General features: G+C 39.1%; 1 protein-coding gene across 1 annotated transcript in view; it reads right to left on the minus strand.

Moving 5' to 3' along the window:
- Positions 1-1,067: 1,067 nt before the first annotated feature.
- ABCC4 (ATP binding cassette subfamily C member 4 (PEL blood group)) overlaps positions 1,068-24,588 on the minus strand; it is a 159,753-nt gene continuing 136,232 nt past the window's right edge. The window contains exons 30-31 of the mRNA XM_060769490.2: positions 10,668-10,802; positions 1,068-7,949 (exon numbers count right to left, since the gene is read on the minus strand). Coding sequence (XP_060625473.2) covers positions 7,845-7,949; positions 10,668-10,802 — 240 coding nt within the window. The 3' untranslated portion in view covers positions 1,068-7,844. The remainder of the gene's footprint in view (positions 7,950-10,667; positions 10,803-24,588) is intronic.

A 24,588-nucleotide genomic window follows, 5' to 3' on the forward strand; every position in this document is an offset into this window, starting at 1 on the left:
TTTGATCAGCTAGGATGGGGAGGGGTCTAGGATGCATGTGGTTGGCCTTGCTTCTCCAGGGATTTTGTCCACTCCTCAAGCTGAACCAATGGAAATGAATCCACCAAAACCAGACAAGAAGGTGCTCGTGTTACATCCTCAGAGACTGCCGTTAACATGGCGCCAAAGTCAGAACGGATCAGAGCGACTTTGTCCGCAAAGAACTGAGCAAATGTAAAATGGTATTTATGCTGCTCCTAGTTTTAAAACAACCTCACAATTAGACTCCTCCAAAAGCTTCACTAATCAAGCAAAAGAAGATCCATTTTGATTTGCTGGCACCTTACATTCTCCTACTTCTGTTTGGATGTTGAGACACAAAAAAATGATAATAAAAACATTATGTTTCATAAGTGTCGTATTCAGATCAGAATAAAATTTTCTACCATCAGTATTTGTAAAGGATTGCCACATTTGTCTTGGTCAAACCCATCTACAATATGGATGAGATTTCTGTAAGGTTTTGCTGAAATAATGTGTGCTTTTGTTTTTAGACACTCCAGGCACTGGCTGTTAGGAATTGTGGGAGTTGAAATCCAAAATACATGGAGGGCCCAAGTTTGCCCATGCCTAGTATATAAATACATGTGTCTGTATATCAAGAGGTAATGATCCAATATAATTATCACCAGTATTTATTCGTATTTCCTAAACTTAGCATTGTAGATGTCGTAAGGCACAGAAATCACAGTATCCTGTTGGTTTCAGGCAGCTCAAAGAGCCTCCCCCCTGTACCTGATCTTTGTGCCTATAGGCTTGTGTTACTAATTTAATATCAATGGATTTAAGACCAAATGAAGAATTTTCTCCCCTTGATGCATTGCTGTAAAATCTGATAAAGGAAGTGGGGAAAAATATTAAAAACCACACAATGAAGATGAGATAATAAATTTTAAGCTGATTACCAGTGTGATTTCCCAAATATTCAGAGAACTGAACATTTGATACACATGCAGTGACATCAAGAGTATTACCTGTAAAAATCTCCAGGCGTTTGTAAAATAAAATACTATGCAAGACACTTGAAAAACTTTTTATCAGCATGCTTTATTGTTTGAAAGAATTGGTTGTGCAACAAGTCTTGTGACTAAAATAGTCAATTGCAAAGGCACTGAAATATACTTGTATTAGAAATACACGTACAAAGGACACTGATTCCTTACAAAAGTGGATCTCAAAAATAACAAAATAGATACCTTCAAATAAGTTTTTTTTTTTTTAGTTTATAATCATAATAAGTCATTTTAGAGATGGAACAAAATGTAGGTATTGAGTAAACCCGGTCAGGAAAGGAAATGTGATGAAATGGAAAGCTGTATCTTTCTTTAATAATTGTAAGCAAGTCCCTAGGTTTTCCACTCAGATTTAATAAATTCTACCTTGCATAGCCAGGAAGCAAAACAAGACTCAATCAACTCATTACACAATAAATTAATTGACTCAGTAAAAATACAGAACCTTTCTGACTAAACACGCTCAGAGAATTAACTGTATTTGTTTTGCCATACAGACCTTTTGTGCTGCCTGTTTTTCCCCAGAGGCAATGGTTTGTAGATTATTACTGATTATTACAAATGAAAAACCAAGCTGTGGGGAACATTTATTGCTGCTTCATCTTAGGGACATACAAACACGGCCCATTTCAGGACTTTAAAAGGCAACTGGTGATGAAGCCATAAAGGTATATGATGATGATTAGGGGAGTGATGAAGTACTTTGTCCACATAATGAGAAGACAGGAAAGCTTGGAAAAGATAATGATGCTGGGGAAAATGGAAGGAAAAAGGAAGAGGGGCCAACCAAGGGCAAGATGGATGAATGGTATCCTTGAAGTGGTTGGCTTGACCTTGAAGGAGCTGGGGGTGGCCACAGTTGACAGGGAGCTCTGGCGTGGGTTGGTCCATGATGTCACAAAGAGTTGGAAGCAACTGAACAAATAAACAACAAAGTGATGCTTCCATTTCAAATATCTGCATAATTTGTTTAATGGGGGTTGTTGTCACAATGGTATCCAGATGCTCTAGGTATCTATTAGTTTCTAAGATATAGAAAAAATACAGCTGCTGGTTTGCTCTCAATTTTGAAGTACTAAATCATTTCGGGAAATGATATATGAGCTGATGCAAAAAAGCAGTAAATTAAATATGGCTGCATGTTTGAAAATATTGAAGTAATTCACTGGTGCCTTCCTTGCAGATGTGAAATTTAACTTCTAATGCAAATCAGTCTTATGCTTTCTGTATGGAATGCTTCTTTAAAACCCAGACTTTCAAAATGCAACTAAATAATTATTGACCTTATTAGAGGGAAGACTGAAACTGCTCGATGTTCTAAAAATACAGTAAAACATTACCTGACCTCTGATCCCAGTATACCAGAATGTCATCCTGAGGGAGCTAGAAATTCCTAGAGACATCCTCTCAAAACATGCTAGGTTCTCCAAGACAACTCCACGTTAACTTCCTGGGGAAGCATTCCATAGAATTGCCTGGAGGACCTAGCAAATACTTGGAGACATTTTTCCCCATGGAAGGGTAACTGACATAGTGAATATGGATTCTACAGTTACAAGAGTCTTACTGTAGGAAAATCTAACCCAATTATGTTTAAAATATGTTGAGCCCATTCCTCCATTGAAGATTAGAAGAATCCGACAAGGCACAAAACACTTAATGGCAGTCAGAGCTCAGCAAATCGCAGATGGCAAAGCAAAAGGGGAGGAGTACAAACAACTTTGCAATGATATTCAAAAGAGACCACATCCGAACAATGATGAATATCAGATTATGCAATTAAGAAAGGCTGCAGAGAATAAGCAAAGTATTTTAAAAGAGGGAAAGCAGATGAAAATGAAGAAAAAACTACCAATTGCACTAAAAATGAAAACAGAATGCAAGTAACAAATAGATTGGAAATGAAGCGAAGACTTCTTAACAACTTACATGATTCCAAAGTGCAGATAGTTGAAGTCAAACCACATGTTACAACGGCAGAAATCCCAATAGTATTGAGGTAGATGCAGCCATATGTAAAATGGAGCCAGATAAATGCCCAAGAAAGGACAAGATAAGAATAGGACACCTAAAAGAGGGAGGTTATAATCTTCAAAAGGCGATTGCAGAATGTTTTATGCAATACTTGCAAAGTGCCAGCTCACCTAACAATTGGACAACCATACTTCTGAATGAAGGGCTCTTCCACACAGCCCTATATTTCAGAATATCAAGGCAGAAACTCCCACAATATCTGCTTTGAACTGGGTTATCACAGTCCACACTCAGGTAATGTGGGATTTCCTGCCTTGATATTCTGGGATATAGGGCTGTGTGGAAGGCCCCGAAGAAAGCAGACAAAGAAAACCTTAGCAACCATCATCCTGTTACACTCCTCTCTCAACTATATGAATGGTTCACAAAGATCCCGCTACAAAAAATATCTCAAGATGCGGAAATCAATAGAGAACAAGCGGGCTTCAGACATGGCTACTCCACCCTTGATCATATCCATGCAAACAGCTACTGGAAAAAAGCAGAGAATATCGAGTTCTGTTTTGTCTTGCTTTCGTTGATTACCAAAAGGCCTTCGGTTCAATTGAGGTAAATGCTATCCTTAATGCTCTGTACCAAGCCGGTGTATAATCAGTGTATGTGAACATCATAAGTATCATAAAAAGCATCAATACAGGGTGCACAGCAGATATCAAACTGTTGTCAAGAGTGTGTCATGTCAGAATAAACAAAGGAGTGCATCAAAGAGATACAATATCACCAAAACAAGGTTTGCGGCAACTTTAGAAAGCCCCTTCCAAAAAATTAAATTTAAAGTCGGGATTTCAATTGATGGCAAACAACTTTCTCATTGCCTCTTTGCAGATGATTGCATCCTTTTCACCAAAAATCCAGAAGATTTACAACATGATCTCCAACAACTAGTGGGGCTCTCAAAATCAGCAGAACTGGAAATAACTTGAAGAAAACAAAATGAGGAGTGTGTCCAGGGCTGCATCATTATAAATGGAGATGAAATTGAGGAATTGACTTAATATGTATATCTTGGACACCAAGTCGAATAATTTGGCAAATGGCAAATTGGCAAGAAGAAGCAAGGCTGCTTGGATGGCTTTTAATCTAAATCGGACAGTGCTAATAGATGCCAAACTGCCAATGAAGGTCAGAGCAGATATCTTCAATGCTACAGTTTTACCAGTAATGTTATATGTGTCTGAAACATGGGCAACAACAAAGTTAGAGGAGGAAAAACTGGCCTTGACTCGAAGACCAATGGAAAGAAGGATGTGTGGCATGACAGTAAGAGATAAAGTCAGCAATTAAGAACTGCGTCAAAGAACCAGGGTACGGAGTGTAGTCAATGAAATCTATGAGGCAAAAAGAAGATGGGCAGGGCATATAGCATGAACAAAAGACAACAGACTAACCAACTGGATACCAAGTCGACTAACCAACTGGATACCAAGAGACCCCAAGCAGCAGACCTTGTATACGATGGGAAGAACCAATGGTTAAGCTATTCAGCGAGAAAAGGAAAATAAAAGCACAGGATCGTATATTTTGGCAAATGATAGATTTGGTGAAGCCCTAAGGAGTGTATTGATTACAAATCAAATAGGATAGGATAGGACATTGATGTGGACCCACACCCTCCTTGCAAAGGCAAAAACTATTAATACTTCATTCTGTAATTTCTGGATTTCACTCTGTATCTTATTCAGGATGTGTGTATGTGCATCAGCAATTACATCTCAAAAGCAGGGGTTTAGATCTGAATCGTGTCTTTCACAATCCTTACAGAAAGTAAAGCTATTATTTAATGGAGCTGGGAAAGATTCATAGTACAGGCTTCATTTGTTGGTAGTCTCCGATTTTCAGTGTTTTTCATTTTGGTATCTATTCCACTGACATCAGGATACATGAAGCCAGGATTATCTTGTCAAAACACGTTAAAACAGCACATACAGCATTCTCTCAGATACCTAACATTTTTTGTTAACATTCAAAAAGCTACAGTATCAAAATGATTCAAGTAAGTAAAATATGCTACTTCTATGACCTGATATAGCAAGATCTGTCTGGCTGTCCCAACAGGAAGATGAAACTAGGGTCTATGGCTCCCTGCAGTATGGAGGGACAACCTCACCCTGGAAACAATTTATTTTAAACACAACTGAACCAATATTTACACACCTCCATAGCACAGAAGACTATTTAGAACCACTCTAAAAAGACGGCATTTTAAAAAATTAATGGATGAACCTTTTTCATCAGCGTATGGAAATATACTCAGAGAACATATAAATACAGCCTTTAAGAGCCTCCTGGCAGTCAACAATGGTCATCATGAGACACAAGTGGAGTTTTTAGCTGGATTTCTCTCTCACAGAAGTTTACAATAACATACAAGTTTTCCACAGGGTTCAGAAAGGCATTTAGGTTTTAAATGTATTTGTGATATTCACACCTTTTTGTCATTTTTAACGAACATTCAGAAATAGATCTTTTAAAGAGGTAGTAACAGGAAAAGTATTTGGTAGCATGTTCACAACCAGTGATTCGCAACATTTACTTGACCTTTCCCCAAGTTACAGTGTTGATCCTGAAAAAGGGATGCCACAAAAACAGAATGAGGGGAGAATATCTGCTTAGCCTCAGGAAGATTAGGGATAGAGAAATGCCAAGGGTTTGGGTGCCATATTGGCAGAAAGCTAAAGGACCATACATCCACACAGATTGTTTAGATTTGGTTTTCAGTTCTTTAAACTCAAAATACCCTCTTCATGTCGCAATTTCACTCCGTTCATCCTCCTATCCTACCCTAGGACCCAGGAGAAGCCTTTATTTATCAAGGAAGTAAACTGGAACTCAGCTTTTCATTTACTTGCCTAATAAGTAAGGGCTTCTCTTGGGGAAAAAAGTGTTTTGAGTTTTGGAAAAATAAAGTAATAAATAACTGAGAGGAGGTAGGGGAAAATGTGCAAGCTGATTTCCTGGTGACCTTTTTTTTAAAAAAAAAAAAATAGTTATCAGCTGGCATCCTATTACTGGCATATATTTGTAAGTCCACCTTATGGCTGAGCATGTGTTGTTGGATTTTTTGGTCATTGTGGGGCTTAGTAACCACTTCCACCTTCTGCAACATTCAAAGCCCCTCCAGGGCTCACCATTGGACTATGACAAAATAACAATACACTGCTATTTCCTTGCTGGTAGATAAGATGGGATTTTATAGTGAGACACAGACTAATGACACTGTCTACTAGGATCTTCGTAGGACCCAACAAATCTCTACGGAAGACATCCTTGGTGTTTTGTTGTAGTGGAGTCCTACATGAGGAACTCTTACACTATGCTCAAATATGTAGGATTGTGGCTACAACTGGTTACGATTGACTGTCCTAAAAGTATGCAGGCTGCCATACTTCACCTCCTGTACATATAGTAGTATATTGCTGAGTATATGAGCCTGAAATACAATCTTGGTGGCACGCTTTTAATGATTGTTTTCTATCAAACTAAAGATAAAAATGACATGTTTTAGTAAAAAAAAAAAGTAACCTTGGGCTCACTCATTTTTTGAATGAAATCTTTTGTATAGGCATTTAAAGATGTGATATGAAGATGACACTGATACAGCTCAGGATTCATAAATATACATTCTTTGAGCAAAGTAACATTCATTTCCCAAATTTGCTTCTGTCTGCAAAGCACGAAAAATACATTCTTTATTTCCCACCTGGGAAAATACATTGCAAAAGTCAAAGGTGTCTCGTACCATTGGCTTACATATACCAACGGGCAGCGTCTGAAAGAATTGTTTTCCAAACATTACTTTCCCAGCCTTGGAGTCACAATTCCAAGTTCTGTTAACAAGACCACAACAGTCAAATGGGCAGATAGATTAATGTGTCTGATGCCTTTCAGTTTGGTCTATATTGCTAGGGACCTATAATGAACCTCATGTGATCAAAAGAGAGTCACAAAAGCAGGGACAACTTTTGTGATGGTGGGATATCAGTACAGTTTACTTGACGTTTGGCAAGGCACATTGACAAGTTATCCCATAGGCCTCTGGATTAGGTTTAAGCTAAGCATGGAAATCTTTTCCCCCGTACTAGTTACCACACTAGCTGGGGGATGCTGGAAAATGTAGTCCACAATTTAATGCTGTGGACCTGAGACACCTTCCACCAGGGCAATGCCACAACAGGTAGTGAGGTCATTGGTCAATCCTGACTATGGCCAAAAGCCATTTTTATACAGCAGCAGGACTTAGCACCAGTTCCAACTGTGCCTAATACACTGTCTTAAAAGCAATGTTTAAGCAGCTATGTTTAATCTTTTGAATGATTCAAGAGCATTTATTTATTTATTTATTTATTTATTTGCCATACTTGTACTCCACCCTTCTGTATCCTAATAGGGGGACTCAAGGTGGCTTGAATTATGAAGAACAGAGTCTTACAGTGTAGTCTTTCTTTGTGAAGGCACTTTAAAAACAAGGGAAGAGATCAGGATTGCCCAAGCCTCATTGGCCCAGTAGAGAGCCCAGTTGCTGCATTGAATCTTTTTTTTAAAAAAAACTACGCTTAAAACATACTGCATTTTTTTAAAAAAAACTGAACAACATTGCATGGTCAACATAACTGGGGCATGATTTTTTTTCAGAGTAACAAGTAATTATTCAGTGCAAAAACAGTATTTCTAATTAACAGTAACATTTGGTTTGTATTGCATCAATATTACATAATCCTTCCAAAAAAAATTCACTCCAGAAACCATGATCACATGAGATCATACTGCAGTCTCAAAAATAATTAATCCTTGGGAGTCATCCACTGATTTGGTGGCTTCTTGACCACTTGGCATAACTTCAGGATAATTCTTCTTGAAATATACCTAAAACGGGTAAAAAGTCCTGTGTTAGTTTTATTAAGAGGCTTTTTCTAATGCACACCTGTCAGATGCAAAGCCCACAGGCAGAATCTGGCCCACCATGCCATTTTATATGGCTCACAAGGCCTTCAATGTCAGGGCAACATAGTTATATTTATATAAACTTGCAATTACAAATGCCCCTTTGAAGGTAACCATAAGACCAATGTGGCCCTCGGTGAAAATGGGCTTGATACCCCTGTTCTAATGTAAGTGTACACATGGAAATAAGACAGCAACTGTACACATTTCAATTTTTAATACTTTTCATTTGTAAAAAAAAAAGTTATATTACCTTTAGCTTGGCTGGAAAATTGCAACAAAACTGGGCTATGTCAACGTATGTGTTTGCCATCCCTCTCAAAGTGCTAATAATTCAGATCAGCTGATAACTTTATCATTTGACATTAAATTGATAAATAAAATCCTTTTAACCGGCTCAGAAATGGAGATAAATTAAAAACAGGGCGACAAAGCTGCTTCGAAATCTAGTGTCTGCACAAGGGCTTTTCATTTTCACACATAAAAATAAGCACAATGGATTTGGATGTTAATATCAAGGTTGTAATCCCTGCATTTTACAAACTATGATTGACAACCATTGAAACGTCAGGATGTATGTATGAAATATCCCGGCGTTTAATTTGCGCCGCGGAGGAGTCATAGAGCCTTATAGAAATGTGATCTGGGGATAGGGTGCCACAATAATGAAAAGGCAAGGGAAAGCAGTAACAATGGCTCCACCAAGCAACTTCTCTAAAATGTAAGATGATACCAAATAATAGGACAGTTCTTTGCCGAGCCTTTGAGTTCTTGAATTCTACCAATTTCTAGCTGAACTGCCAGAGATACAGGTTTCCTGATAAATGTATAATCAGAACATAAAGGAAATGAAATGCTGTCAAGTTTCACTGTTCCACAATCATCAGTTTTTAGTAGTTGTATCATATCTCTGTTCCCTGACAGATGCGTGTAACAAAATGAAATAATGTCAAGACTTGTGTGCTCTTATCGGAAAATGTGTTTGGGTGAAAAAGGACTTCAAAATGTATTTTTTTCTCCAAAGAAGAATGTGAAAAGTTTTGTTTGAGCCTTTAAACACACACACACACAAAATGCACTATCTTTCTCATGGCCGACATGTGTCATGTGCTAGGCCTAATATTCATGCAGCACTGGAAATAAGAGCATAAAGCCCATTCTTCGGTCATTTATGTCATTTTGGAATTGCTTCCAGCAAAATTATTAATAAACTGTCCTTCTCATATACAGATAAGAATCGCAATCCAAAGTGACCACTCTTATGGTGGTTTGCACATATGTAATACAGTCGAAGAATTCCCTTTTGTTGGAAGCAACAGATACAGCTGCTTTTAAATTCCTCTTGCCAACTTTTTTTTTCCAGGGCTTGTTTGCCTAAAAGGGTAGTCTCTAGGCAGAAATTCAGCAGGGGACATTTTTCTTATCATCTCATCTCCATACAATCATTTGCTGCTAGATTAACATTTACCATACAAACTTTCAGACACAGAAAAACAATTTACAACTCCAGTTTTAAAAACTGAACTTGGATTTTGTGCTGATAGGTGCCTTGGAGTGAAGTTCTAAAAATCGGAGGCCCACATCTTAAGAGGCAGAAAAAACTTCTAGCTCAAAGAGAGAAGGCTTTTAGTCAAAACCAGAGTTTAGATTAGGCCTGGTCAACCTATGGCACTCCAGGTGTTTGGGCCTCCAACTTCCAGAAATACCAGCCAGGTTGTCAGGTGTTACAAATTGTGGAAGCTGAAGTCCAAAACACTTGGGAGTGCCACAGATTTGCCATACCTGGTTCTGACAAATCATCTTTTGGAACAAATCCTTCAGCCAGTATGACCACTGGCTTATGTTGTCAGGGATGTTGTCCAAAAAAGTAACTTCTCAAGCTTTAGTTACAAACAATACTCTGAGGCCCCTTCTATACGAGCCTCAATCCTGGAAGGAATTTGGATATTTTATCTCACTTCCTCCCGGGATTGAGGGCCCACCTTCAACCCAAACCCAGGGCTTTCCCTGGGGCGATAGCTACATGCTCTCCCAAGGCAATCCAAAAACCTAAGTGAGAGAGCTGGTTGCATGCTCAGTCCCCTTTGCTGAAAGCTCCTGGTGTAAGGTTACCTCATTGGGAGGCTGGGGCTTCCTCCAAAGTCTGAAGCTAGGCCCTTCATGTATGTTTTTGGGGTATGGGGGGACTGGGAGGGGAGGATGGGGTGCCTCAGGTAAACACGCGACAAGTCCCACATTCTGTCTGGAAGGGCCCTAAGAGGAATTAAGTGGAACTTCACAGCTACTGGGATATCAGCATTTCTCTTAGTGGCAAGCAGAATATCAAGAATGTCGAGGAACTCACTGTGTTTTATCTTCTCTTGCACACACACACATAAATCCCAATCTTGAGTCTAGCTGTTTTCTTGCAATGGAAGCATGTCATTTTCAGCTCTGGGTATATATTACTCCAAATCCCAGTAATAAAGTATTGAAAAACTGGGGTTTATAATTGAAAAGGTCTGAAAGCTTTAACTATAGTGGCGTGGATGGGTTTTTTCTGAAGTCCTGAATATGCTAACTTGTGAAAACTAAATCACTGAGACAAACTTAATTATATTTTAGGGGTAAGGGCAGGTGGTGGTAGGGAAACTGCCTTACCTGTTTTGCCGTTTCTTTTATGGATTCAGCTTCAGCTTTACCCAATTGTTGAACCATCTTGTAAAACAGGCTTTCCTTTTCTTGCAACAAAATGTATGGCTCATCATATTCTTTCAGTCGTCCTGAATCCAAAACCTGACAAATCAGCAGAAACCAGCTGGTTAGTAGCAAATGAAAATTGGCATCAGCAGCAAGGAAGAGGACAATGACAACAACATAAACATATATCTCACTTGCCACAACTTCCCAGTTTCCTATTCACATTCTCTGTACAAGCTAAGAACAGAATATTTTTATACCTGTTTTATATACCTATATACCTGGGGTCATGTAAACATTTCTCGGGTGAAAGGGTGTCATGAGTGGAAAACGTTTAAGAAACCCTGGTATTGTTGACTACTGTGAGAAGAAGGATAAAAGAAGTCAAGTGCTCAGAACAAGTGAATCCAGAAAACTATTACATTCTAAGAGAAGCTGAGTGATACATGGCTGGAACATGAGGCCTTAAAATCGTGATAAAATAAGATTTAGTTAATATATTGTTACTTACTCCGAGTCTGTGAACTCCATTCATTCAAATCATTTGTGAAATTCATGACCACCCTTTGCCTTTATGGTCACATTAACATTACTAGGGACACGTCTACATTGCCATATAATCCCATTTCTGAATCCAGATTATCTGCTTTGAACTGGATTATATGGCAGTGTAGACTCATATACAATGTTGGGAGGAAAATTCTGAGGGTGCCTTGGACCGCAAGAAGATCAAACCAGTCCATACTCCAGGGAATAATGCCCGACTGCTCGCTGGAGGGAAGGGTGTTAGAGGCAAAGATGAAGTACTTTGGCCACATAATGAGAAGACAGGAAAGCTTGGAGAAGATAATGATGCTGGGGAAAATGGAAGGAAAATAGAAGAGGGGCCGACCAAGGGCAAGATGGATGAATGGATGGCATCCTTGAAGTGACTGGCTTGGCCTTGAAGGAGCTGGGATTGGCCACAGCTGACTGGGAGCTCTGGCATGGGCTGGTCCATGAGGCCATGAAGAGTTGGAAGTGACTGAATGAATAAACAACAAGAAGATTCATACAATCCAATCCAAAGCTGATCACCAGGATTCAGAAACTGGATTATATGGCAGTGTAAATCCAGCCTAAGTCAGCACCTATTACTGGAAAGAAAACAAGTCAAGCTCATCCTTCAAGGTAACCCTTTAAAGGTAAAACGGACTTCTCATGCTATGGCAAACCTATGCCAGAGTTTGGATTACTACTCCCAGAATCCCCTCGCCAATATGGGCAATTATTTGAGCTCTGCTCTCAAAAAACAACACCTTGGCTGTTCAATTATTTCCAAGTCTTTTTGTTTGGTCTCACACCTCTGTCTCCTCAACCACGCTTCCTTCATCTTAATGTATATCATTACAATGTGTTTGCCTTTATACTTAACTTCCCAAATCTCTTTGTTGTCTGCTACACAGATGTCCTATTTTCTGATTAATTTTCCCTGCAACTTTTACATTTATTAGCCATCCTGCCATTCAAAACCATTAAAAGGTTTTTAATTTTCTTTGACCTCTGAATAAAAACATTCCACATAACCAGCAAATCAGCAGTGCATGCAGATGTATGTAACTTTCAACTTTTTGTGCTTGTCTAAGAACCAGCTGCATCTTTGCCCTATCTTTTGTTCATGTTAATTATTTTAAAAAGTTTTTCTTGCAATAGAAATCTCATTTTGTATGGACTCTCTGTGATGTGTGAATTTGGTGGTGCACCTTAACTCTGACACATATTACAAGTACACAATTTATCTGCTATTAGAATGTGTTTGTGCAAATGTTTCCCTGGGATGCAATTCTAGCCATCCACATTTTTTAAAGGGGATGCATAATTTTGATTGTATTATGTGCAACACAAGACAATCCCTACAAAAGTGCACATTTCTGAAAGGAGATATTACCTGTCTCACAACAAAGCATGAAAGTTGTGAACTGGATAAACGGATTTATAATCTCAACTGTGCTGAGATTCAGTACCATCCTCATCATCAGGAAACTCACTTTCAGAAATGGGATAAACAACAGGAATTCTTCCTGCTCCCAAGTATTATACAGGCCTGTCCTGATTAATGGACTGAACCTGAATTGCAGTCAATTTTGAAAAAGGAACATGTAATAATGAAAACTCCATATTCACTTCCATCAAGCCATTGGCTTGCTTTCATTTGCCCCCCGCAGCCTTTATAACACAATATCAGCACAATGTCAGCTTTAGTCCCTGTTGCTGTCAAGCTACTATACAAGAGAGGGAGACAATATCACTGGAGTCACAGGATGGAGAAAATGGTTTGAGTAATAATAGGGGAATAAACTCCATATGAGCCGAGTTACCAGGCCATCCCTCCTTCTCCCACATCCCCAATTCCATAAGTGAGATAACCAAGGCTGAGATAACCAGACTCAGAGGATGAAGTTTGTAACACGTATCAAGAAACAGGAAAGCAGTTAAAGAAGCTGAAGATGTTTCAGGCAAATCGTATTACTGCTTTGCCCTAGTCCTTATCACACAAAAAAGAGAGAGAAATAGGCATTGTGCCGCTTCTAACAAATCAAGGTGCCTTGAGAACTCTAAGGTGGAAGTAGTACAAAAGCCAACTGAAACATTAAAAAATGCCTAAGGGTATTAGGGGGAAAAAGAGGACTAGAAAACAACATGGCTCATGTCATATGCATTCTGAGCCACTAAGTTTTATGGATGCATTTAATCACATATGTAGAAAGATACATACACATAGATACACTCTTTTTATATATATGCAAACAGATGATATAGAGACATGTGATATTGATTATGGCATTTAATGTTTGCCTTTTTTGTATGTAAACCACCACGAGTCCCCTCAGGGAGAGAGGGTGGTCTATAAATAATGCATTTCTTATTTAATGTATTGTTGGAGGCTTTCATGGCCGGAATCACTAGGTTGTTGTAGGTTTTTCGGGCTATATGGCCATGTTCTAGCATTCTCTCCTGGCGTTTTGCCTGCATCTATGGCAAACATCCTCAAAATATTTCATATTTATCATTATTATCTGAGATATGATATGGATATTGTTTCTGAGCTGTTAGTAAGTTTTGCCTATTAGTTATGGGTATGTCAAATTTTCCCCCTCCAGATGAAGAAAATATCTGATACAGCCAGTCCTGGATATTTGCTAGTGTTAGGGACACAGGATGGCCACCAGAGGTGAAAAACTTCCAATTAAAAAAAATGGTTTAAAAAAAAAAACCCTGAGGGAACACTTTTCCATGAATATCTAGGTCTGGCAACATGACTCTACGGCTCCATGATCAACGGCTCCATGATCTGGCAGAAATATCTGGACCATAGATCTGTACTAGAGATTCCTAGAAAACAATCAAATCCCCAAAAGTCAAAACTGAAACGAGAAAGACAAATGTAATTCTGCATACCTTTGAACTTTTTACATGTCATGGAGCAAATAATGTGATATACAAATTAACAGCATCAAGAAGTTTGGAGCAAAGGATTTTCAAAACAACTGTATATCATATCGCTCTAAGTCAGAGCATAAAACTTAGAACTTCCTCCTGTATAATTTTATGTCCTAGTTCTTCTAAAGTGTTGATTCAAAACAGGAGTATGAGAAGGGGTGAATTTGAATGCATGGGCTAGGAACTGAACCATCTGGTACCCAAACATTATGTTCAGCAAATGTCACCACGGCTCCTTTTTCTTATGAAGTTACACAGCAACGGATTACAAGTGTTAAATTCATTAAACTTTATTTACCATAGTTAATCATAACTGTAGCCCCTTTCTTAAGAGTGTAAGGATAATTGAATCTTTCATATCCACAGTATCAGCACAATCACCATGTCCTATAATTTGGCTTTCCAGTTTGGAAGCATTGAATGTATAATTTCTAACGACGTATAGGCTTCTATTGTCTAACCGCTCTTCTTGAAATGAACAGAGGAAATATCTAGTCTATAAATACAGGTTCTGTCTTCTTCTGAGAAGAGCAATACAAATGTAAACTTTTTTGCTTTGCACAAAATAAACCATGACACAGTCTCATTTAATGCTGACTGGTGTCTATTGTGGTTTGTGGGGTGGGACGGGAGAGGGAGAATCTGAAATGCATAAGAACATGGAAAGCTGCCTTATACAATGTCAGGACCATCCTGCTACATACTAACAGTGGCTTTCCAAGGTTTCCAACAGGCGATATAAACACTTGAACCTGGAACCAGAAGTACATAAAGCATGCACATTACCACCAATCTGTTTCCTCTTCTTTAACACTGCTGTTGTTGCTTGGCTATTCTGACATGGCAATCCTAAGGCAAATGCATGATGAGGTTTTACTACAGAGTTGTTCAGGAGGAGGTCGCCTTTGCCTTCCTCTAAGGTTGAGAGTTATGACTTGTCCAAGATCACCCAGTGGGTTCTCATAGCCAATGGGAATTCAAGTCCTGTTCTCCAAAGTTACAATCCAACACTCAAACCGCTACACTCTGCAAGCTCTATGACATGCAAAAGTATTTATTTACTGTTCAGGGTAAAATCCTTCTTATACATATCTGAGGACTCAGTTTCTCTTATACTTCAAAGCAAATGAAAACCAGCTTCACAATCTCCAACTCTCTTACATTCACATACATACACAAAACACCAGTTATCTATCTTCATTCAATCTGTCATCCCTCCCTCTTAAGTATGCAATCTCATCCTTGCTTATATAGGAATAAGTCCCCACTCTAAGCATGTTTCCAATGAATATTTGATTACCAATATGGTTCCTCACACACTCTAACAATGCTTAATCTTTTCTGGGGGCGAAAGTCGGGATAGGCAACCACTTGGGGTTGTGAGTGGCAACTCCTCTACCTGCCCTTACAGAGAAACCAGTCCTCTTCTGACTTCATACATTTGCTTCTTAGCCAACCTCTCTTCACACAGGGCTAAATTTGGTGGCAAGCACTGATTTAGCCCCAGTCACCCACTGAACTGACAGGCTCCCATCAGATGATGCTGGTGTGGCTCTGTGAGTGAAGAAGGGAGGAGCTGGCACATGCCACCACCAGGGCAACACAGGAGGGCTCCCGTGTTGCCACTAGAATCCATGGAGAGAAGCCACGCGCTCACGCTTCTCCCCATCTGATCACCCTCGGCTGGAGCCAGGCAATGCAGGCCATGGGGCACCAGGTTCTCCACACCCCCTACGAAGCGGAGTACCTCCGGTGGCCATTTTACGAGATTGTTGACATGCAACATATTAAAAGAAACCATAAGTTCCTTAAAATACCTTTTCAAAGTTGCACCTCAAGAATCTTGGTCCTACCACCATGTTTTTTGTACTTAGAGCAATAAAGGAACAACAATGTCATTTATTACAGGCAATGATGTCACTAAGATTGGTGTCACCTAGAGCTCCAATCAGACCATACCACAACACTGTAGTTAAACTAACAGAAAACATGACAAAAGGTGATATTAAAAAAAACATCTGCAATAAAAATAGCAGTGCATGCTTTTAGTGAGAGCAGACAAAACCACATGATTTGAAGTGTCTTTGTAACTAGGTAACAATGACAGCTCAGACAGCACATGCGCATTAGAAGGTTCCAAAAGCTTAGAGATCCAATTTGGGGCTGTTGAGTAAAATTAAAAAAAATCAGACATCTTCTTTCTTCATCATCCCATAGTTTAAATTTCAATTGAGCCAGATAACCCAATCTCTACAATTCAGTCCCTTTGATCACGTCATGTCTCACTGAATCTTAAGACTTTTTAAGTTCTTGAAGTTAAAGAAAAGATTTACCAAGTATCGAATTATCTCAGATACAATTCTTGGAACCATTCTGTTGATGAGAATAGTAGCTCACTGAAGTTTGTCCCATACAACTGGCTACCCATGGAAGCTGGGTTTGTTCATATTAGGTGATAGTGTGTGGAGAACTCTTGGCGAAAGGTAAAATGGCAAAGCTTTCCCTATTTTCCATTCACAAGCTAACTGGACTACCGGTTGAATCTCACTTCAGTAGTGGATCTAAAATAATATTCTCCATCTTATCTGAAGACTGTGGCTCAGTTTAGGGAATTGGGACACATAGTGGGGTCATTCAAAAAAGGGCTTAGGGAGAACATCTCATTCTGCAATCCAAAGGCACAGCTAGTCCTGACTAGGCTAATGATCACATTGTGTGGGGAAATACATTTTCACTAATCAAATGCATATTTAGAGAAATCTATATTACATCATTTATTTTGCCTTCAAAACAACAAACTGAAGAATTCTAGGGGTTCAGCAAGAGTCAGGGTATTGGAAGATTTGGACACATGCAGAACCTTGTGGCTTGTTCAGCAACTATGTGGCACAACCTTCCTAGTGTTCAATAGTAATCCCTTCCTCTAGCATCAGAAGGAGATTTATCACATGAAAGTGCTTACTAAGATCTTCATTGCAACTTGGGGTTGATTTTATTGAAATTCAAAGTCCCTGCTCTGGATCAGGTTTTGTGCTTATGCAACCATCCCAACAAAGCATGGGAAAGATTAAAAACAGAGATGAGACAAAAGGTTAGAGCAGCTGACAGGGTATTATACCAGGAGTGAGTTTTCGCCCAGCAACCTGGAACTTAATTATTTTCCCCAACCATGTCCCAGTTGATCTTCTGCAGCACAACAAGGACCTGGTGAAAAGACCAGGTGGACATTCTTGAAGACTGTGCAAACCTTTTGAGTCACTGAGCTGTCTCAACCTGATGGAATCAAATGCTTAAAGAAAAGGGTTGGGAGTAAGAAGGCAATGAGAGCAGCCTATGGTGTGATTAGATTGTATTTCAGAATTGCACCTGATATCAAGTCACAGATGTCAAAGGAGGGCCTAGGGCAAGGGATAGGCGCTTCTATTCCAATGAACGCGTGTATAAATTATAATCAAAACCTTCTACTTTGTCCAAGTTTCTGACATTCCTGCTTAGGCTGAGAAGACATGAATTGAACCCATGGGAATGAGAAAAGGTTACAAGGGTAGCTATTTTGTCAAAAAAAAGATTGGCAGCATCCAACCGGTATGTATTTGTATTTTACTTTTGTCATCAAATTACACCACATTGAAATGTTCATGCTCCTGAACATGACAACTTGATATATGTATATTTTATTTGTTTTATTTTTTTTGACCTAGACAGTTCCATGGAATGCAAGATGTGCAACATTCATTTTCAATAATTCACACTGACACAGAATTGTTGCAAGACAAGACAGGAATAATCCAAAAGTACAGGGAAGTGGCAATATTCTTGTACAAAACCTGATTTCGGGAGAGCATGATCTGAGTACCAGATTCCCTATAAATTAATTGTTGTGACCTTTTTCTTTACCTGAGTATTCCCACTGAGATATCGATCAGGCTAGTCACACAGCTTTAGGCAAACTCTTAGCCAAGCCAGGTAAGTCATGAATATGAAACCAGTTCTCTGGCCCAAAAGGTCTCTGCTCCCCCCTTCTCCCCATTTTTCTGGATGTTGCCTGTGCAAACACTATTTATTCACTGCAGAATTACATCAGCAAGGGACATGATTATTGGATGGCAGACAGAAAGAAATATGAGAAGCTATTCCCTTTTCTGAGTCCTTTATGTTATGAAATGCTTTCTGCAGTTATTTTGTGCGTTCGTTAAAAAGTCAGAACCCCAGTGAGAGAGAGAAAAATACAGCACAAACACAGCTGTGCGTTTTTCTAGACACAGTGTTCTGATCAAAAACCGATGCCCCAGCTTGCCAAAACAGTCCCCATGTTACTGAAAATGAGAATTGCAAAAGATAAAAGACTGAGAAACATCCTCCCTTCCTTCAAATTGTTTCTGAAGACAGAACTGTCAAAATCTCAACCTGTGGGTCCCCAGGTGTTTTGGCCTACAACTCCCAGAAATCCCAGCCAGTTTACCAGCTGTTAGGATTTCTGGGAGTTGAAGGTCAAAACATTTAGGAACTCACAGGTTAAGAACCACTGGTCTAAATCAAAACAATTTCATTTCCTGTAGGTTCAGGCAAACTCTTGAGTGTGTGCTCTTTCTCAATAACTTTTTGCCACCTTGACCATACAGATGTTGCACACTCATACGTGTCCCAGTTTTAATCTTTGAAGTGTTGCAGGGAATGCATTGCCTGTTTAGTCATTCCCATTGCAGCCAGGAATGAGTAGCATGCTGCTCATCGAGAATAAGCCAAAGTTCCTATGCGTCCTTGGTTTAGCTTGATGAGCAAACCAAAGTAATGAGGAAAAGTTACCTAGAGGTAAAAATTTGAAAAACACTGCTTTATATGAGAAATCTGTCTCTGAAATTTCACTGCCTAAGTACATTTACATAACTAACTTTTCCACATGCTGCTTAGTATTAAGAATTGCCAGTATGAAGCATGATCCAAAATCATGCCGAAAGCTCTTGCACACCTGGATATTCTGTGTACTTGGTAAAGTGTGGGGAAAAGGTTACAAAAACCCAAAAAGAAGAAAGAGCACTCACAGCATAGTCTGTAAAAGCCAATTCACATTATTTTGTTCCCTTGGGTTAATGTTCACAAAGGAAGAAGTCCTTAAACATAAATTTGAACTAAAATGCAAGAATTAAAACAGTGAGTTATATTAGTAAAATGTTTCTAACTTAAGCTGTTTATCTAGTTGCAAGTTTTGCATATACCATATTTTCAGTATCCACAAGAAAGGAGAAAGTTTATCATACAAACATCAGAAGGACAGGAAAAAGACTGATCACACGAATTTTTAATATGGCCACCAAGACACCCAGCAGATGTCTAAAGACTCACAGTGCCATATCTACTTCAAAGGCCTGATTGTACAGACATAGAGCTAAATTCAACTGCTAGTACTAATTGGAGTAGACCTACTGAATGAGTGTATAGACTACCAAATTCCCATTGGCTCATTGGTCTATTCGAGTTGGCACTAGCAACTGGATTTAGACTATAATAGCTAGAGGACCACCATGTGAAAGGGATTTCTAAGTTGTAGTGCTTCACTGAAGGCACCAGTTTATATACATAATTATCTAATGTGTTTTGTGAGTACAATCCCAGTGGGAAGTACTGGAGCTGACTATGAATAAAGTTGTCCTCCAGGTCTGGAAATTAGATTGCCAATTCACTTGGCTCAAATTCTGAATAAAATGGTATATAGGACATTATCCCATTAGTAATTGTACTGCAGTTTCCTGAACATGCTGTAGCTTCTAAACCAGTGGTTCTCAACCTATGGGACCCCAGATGTTTTGGCCTTCAACTCCCAGAAATCCTAACAGCTGGTAAACTGGCTGGGATTTCTGGGAGTTATAGGTCAAAACACCTGGGGACCCACAGGTTGAGAACCACTGTTCTAAACAGTTTTAAACAGTTCTGAGATCTGTAGTCATTAACATGTAATTCTTTTGAGCAGAGCCCCCAAATGCATAAATGATACCAATGGCCAAAATTTTGATTGCATAAATTACATGACAGTCAGGGCATGGCTCACTAGAAAGACATGTACGTCCAAACTGAACATACCCACTGTTGATCACCCACTTGAGCCTTCAGAATAAATATGCTGTCATTCAGGAGAAGCAATCCTGCCTCACCCAAATCTTAGGAATCAGCCACCATTATAAGTAGCAACTGTGGAAACAGATTTCTTTCTCTGGACCCTCTCAGTTTATAAACTTTGATCCATCCCACATTATGAGAGGTAAGGAGGTTACAGTTCCAAGAGTGACTGTGGGCTTTAAAATTGCACTACCATATTCTTTTCTCTTGAAGCTGTTAATTGTAGATAGTGTGTCAAAATAGTTTTTGCACATTGAGAAGTAAGGATTCAAAGTTATAATGAATGCTCTGGCAGTGTACTCGTACAAATAATCAGTTCTTTCCTCAATAATCTGAGAGACAAAGCTTACCATCCAAAGATTACGAACAAAACTGTAAATTATAATACAATAACCTCCTCCTCAAAAGAGAACTAAAAAAGGGGGCCAAGTATAATCCACATATGGTAAGCAAAATTATAATACAGAAGAAGGGAGATTCAATTAGAAAAAGGGAGAGATGGGTCGGTAGCTTAGTGTTGAGGCACATGCTTCTCTAGAGATCCTACCTTTAAGTAGGGCTTGTAAAGATCCTTATCTGAAACTCAGGAGACCTACTGCTGATAGTACTAAACAAGATGGACATGTTGGTCTGACTTAGGAAAATGGGGCTCCTATGTTCCCAATAACTTAATAAGAATTTTACAAGCATCCTAAAATTTGATCATAGGTATCTGGATCAACAAATGACTAATACTAGTAGATTTTTGTGGGCTCTCAGTTAGCAGCCTGGGACTTTTTATTTAAAAATCTGTGCTATAAACATGTACATTACCAACTTGTAAACACCAATTTCAAAAGTAAACAATGTAACAGTTTTAATGAGGTAAGGGAGAATATCAGAACAACTATGTAATTTGTTCCAAAGACTCACAGAAGATACTGATTATCTCAACCCACATCAGTCAGGGTTTGGAGGAGAGAACATGTTGGAAAGAGAACTGGTTTAATAGGTATGTGCATACTCTTACTTCTAACAGGCGGTCAACACAGCTCAACCACAAGACAGAGTGCTGACATGGAGCTAGGACATACTGTTTTGCCATGGCTCCAATCCTACTTATGAGCCAATGCTGGAGAGTAGCAATGTAAATGCTGGAGAGTAACAAAGAGTTACTGCTCTTTACCATAGTCCTAAGGGCCCATCCAGATAGTACCCTTATCCCAGGAGCTTCCACAGCAAACAGGAGAGTGCCAGATACTGTTCTCTATAAACGCGGAAGCAATTGCTACAAATGGCAAAAAACACAAGATTTTCAGGTGTAGGAATATCCTGGTCTGAGCCAAAAATCCACATTTTTGAATGTCTGTATGTCTCTGCACTCGAAAATAATGGGATTTTTAATCTAGGTTTGTTCCTGGGTTTTAGAATGTTTGTTCTTGATTGGTCGGTTCCTTAAAAAATGTAGAGACAGTAGAGTAGAACATGAAAATGGTTTGTGTGCCAGAAACTTCATGAAATGTGTGGAGGGCGCATTTTCTCTGGTCAGGACAAAGTTGTGGTCCCCCAGTCAAAGTTGTACATCTTTTCGCAATATGAGCAATCAGGAAAAGACATGTATAACCCAGGAACAACACCTTGTCTGCTCAGATGGCCCTGCAGCTTATATAACCCACATTTTTGCATGTTCACATCTTAAGTTATTGTTTTATAAATAATTGCCAAAAACTTTGGTGGAAGTCCCGCCAAAGTTTTTGGCGGGACTTCCTTGGGAGCCTCTAAATCCCGCAATGAAGCAGGAAGTGTGGATGATGGAGGCAAAAATCCTGGGACCAACAAGTCTGTATGTGGACCTCTTCTGAAGTCCCAGGATTTTTTGCCCCTAACTAAAGCACACGATTTCATGCTGTGTGGAACCGCTCTTAGAATACTGTGCTACCACCTAAACTTTTAACAGCTCTACAACAACTTTAGGGAGATGTTGCCCAAAATTTGAGAGTCATTCATTTGCTTTTTCTTTTCTCAAGAGCAGAAGTAAATCAATGAAGCAACGAGTGAAATGATAATGCCTTTGGCTACAATGGAAAGGGCCATGGGACAGGTTCACATTCTTTACTCTACAACTGATGTTTAAGTATCAAGTGTGGTTAGGACTCTTATTGCAGATAAAAATCGTCATCATTATCATCACAATGACAACTCTTTGACTGAGACATACCACATATAATGCATTTCAATAATCTAAAGTAGATATTATCAAAGGCCTAGGACTATCTGCTTAGGAAGATCTGTACACATCAACTTCAGCTGATGAAAGATGATTCATGCCTTCAATGCTACCTGGGCATCAAAGTACAAAGTTAGATCTTCAAAGTCAGATAAACCACCCAAAGTACTTCCTTTGCTTTGTCATCCATGTTTGCTAACAAAATAGACCTGTATGATTCCATTTTCATGAGATCCTGGCTTATTTTATGGATATCGTTGTTGTGGGTCTTCAGGTTGCTTCTGACTTCTGGTAGCAAGATTTGTTCAGAGAGGGGTTGACTTTGCCACCTCTTGAGGCCAAAAGCATGCAACTTGCCCAAGAGGTTTCTATGGTCAAGCAGCAACTTGAACTTTCATCTCCAGAATCATCATCCAATGCTCAAACCACAACATAACAATGCTCAAAAACCAAACTACAACTATGCAACTTAACAGAACAATGAAACAATAAGAATGCATGTATAAACTAGGCCACATGACTTGTACAATGAAGCAAGATCTGTGTTATCGAAGGCTTTCATGGCCGGAATCACTTTCATGGCTGGAACTGCTATAAGTTTTTCGGGCTGTATGGCCATGTTCCAGAAGCATTCTCTCCTGACGCTTCACCTGCATCTATGGCAGGCATCCTCAGAGATTGTGAGCTTTCAGCTTTTCAACCCAAAAAACTTACAGCAACCCGAAGCAGGATCTTTTAAAAAACACTTCTACAGTCAACTTGTAAAGAGATTATTATTTTTCCTCTGATATAAATTAAGGTACTGTATAGTCAGTATTCTATATAGTGCTATAAAATATTATCAGAGACATATAAATGACTTACAAATTTCGGATTATGATAGATCTGTTGAAATCATTGAAAGGTTTAGACCCAAGTAGAAGATGGTCTTGTCATCAGCACAACCTCAGTCTGTGTTAGCATCACAAACAATAAACAACACTTTCCCAAATAGTTAAAGAAGCTAAGGGGACCCTATATAACCAAATGGACATTTAAAACATAGCTGGATATTTTAAAAAGAAGTTTTTGCACTAAACTCTGACAGCCATTGTACCCTACCAACTTTTGAAATCTTAGGTATTTGTAACTGCAGCATCATACTTGTATTGATCTCAATGCATGCAGCCATTTTCTACAAACAATGTTTTAAAAAGCATTATCATTTGCTTCTTAGATCACATTCCACATAGTGCAGCATCTGATAATGGTGCCACCTATCTATGTAAAGTCATCTCTGACTTCGGCTATCAGGATTGAAGCACAGAGTGAATTCTCAGGATGTACTTTCCCCTGTTAAAAATGTATACTGCGAAAACATTCACTTTTTCAGAGCCCTTTCCCCCAATGTATGCTTTCAGAGAAGACCAAAGCCAAGACGACATTCAGTTCTGCCTTCCTTTTATAGCATACTTGGGATCCCATCACTTCACCTGTTTCTTTGTAAAGATGAAATCCTTTGACAATCTCCATCGCTACAGCAATCACAATAGACCTAATTGTTTCTCTTCAAACCTGAATAGCACTGAGGGCTTCTATATACTTTACAGATTCTAATCTATAATCTATAATCTGAAGTTTCACAATAAGATCATGAATAGACAGCATCAGAGATTCAGGGATGCTCCAGAGTGATGCCTAGAAACCTGAGCCGATGCACATGACAGAAGGAAGAATTGCACATACATGTAGTAAACTGAATGGTTAGATAATGCTAGTACCCAAAGAATTTTCCCAGTGACCAGTTAAAGAGCAACACTTTGATCTGGAAACTAATGTTTAAGCTCCTTAGCTGTCTCAGGCCAGAACAACAGGAATTGTATCTCTATGCATATATGGTACTGCCTACAAGACTTTGGATTTTCTAGAGGAGTCCACACTTCTGAAATTACACACTGAAGTGACTCAATCAATAATTTTCTCTTTTGTAGCACCTGAAGAACTGAAAAAGGCACGTTGGCTGACTCAGACTTTTCAAAGAAGGAAGGAAGGAAGGAAGGAAGGAAGGAAGGAAGGCAGGCAGGCAGGCAGGCAGGCAGGCAG

The sequence above is a fragment of the Anolis sagrei genome, chromosome 3 (assembly GCF_037176765.1).
Source record: "Anolis sagrei isolate rAnoSag1 chromosome 3, rAnoSag1.mat, whole genome shotgun sequence".
Lineage (NCBI taxonomy): Eukaryota > Metazoa > Chordata > Lepidosauria > Squamata > Dactyloidae > Anolis > Anolis sagrei.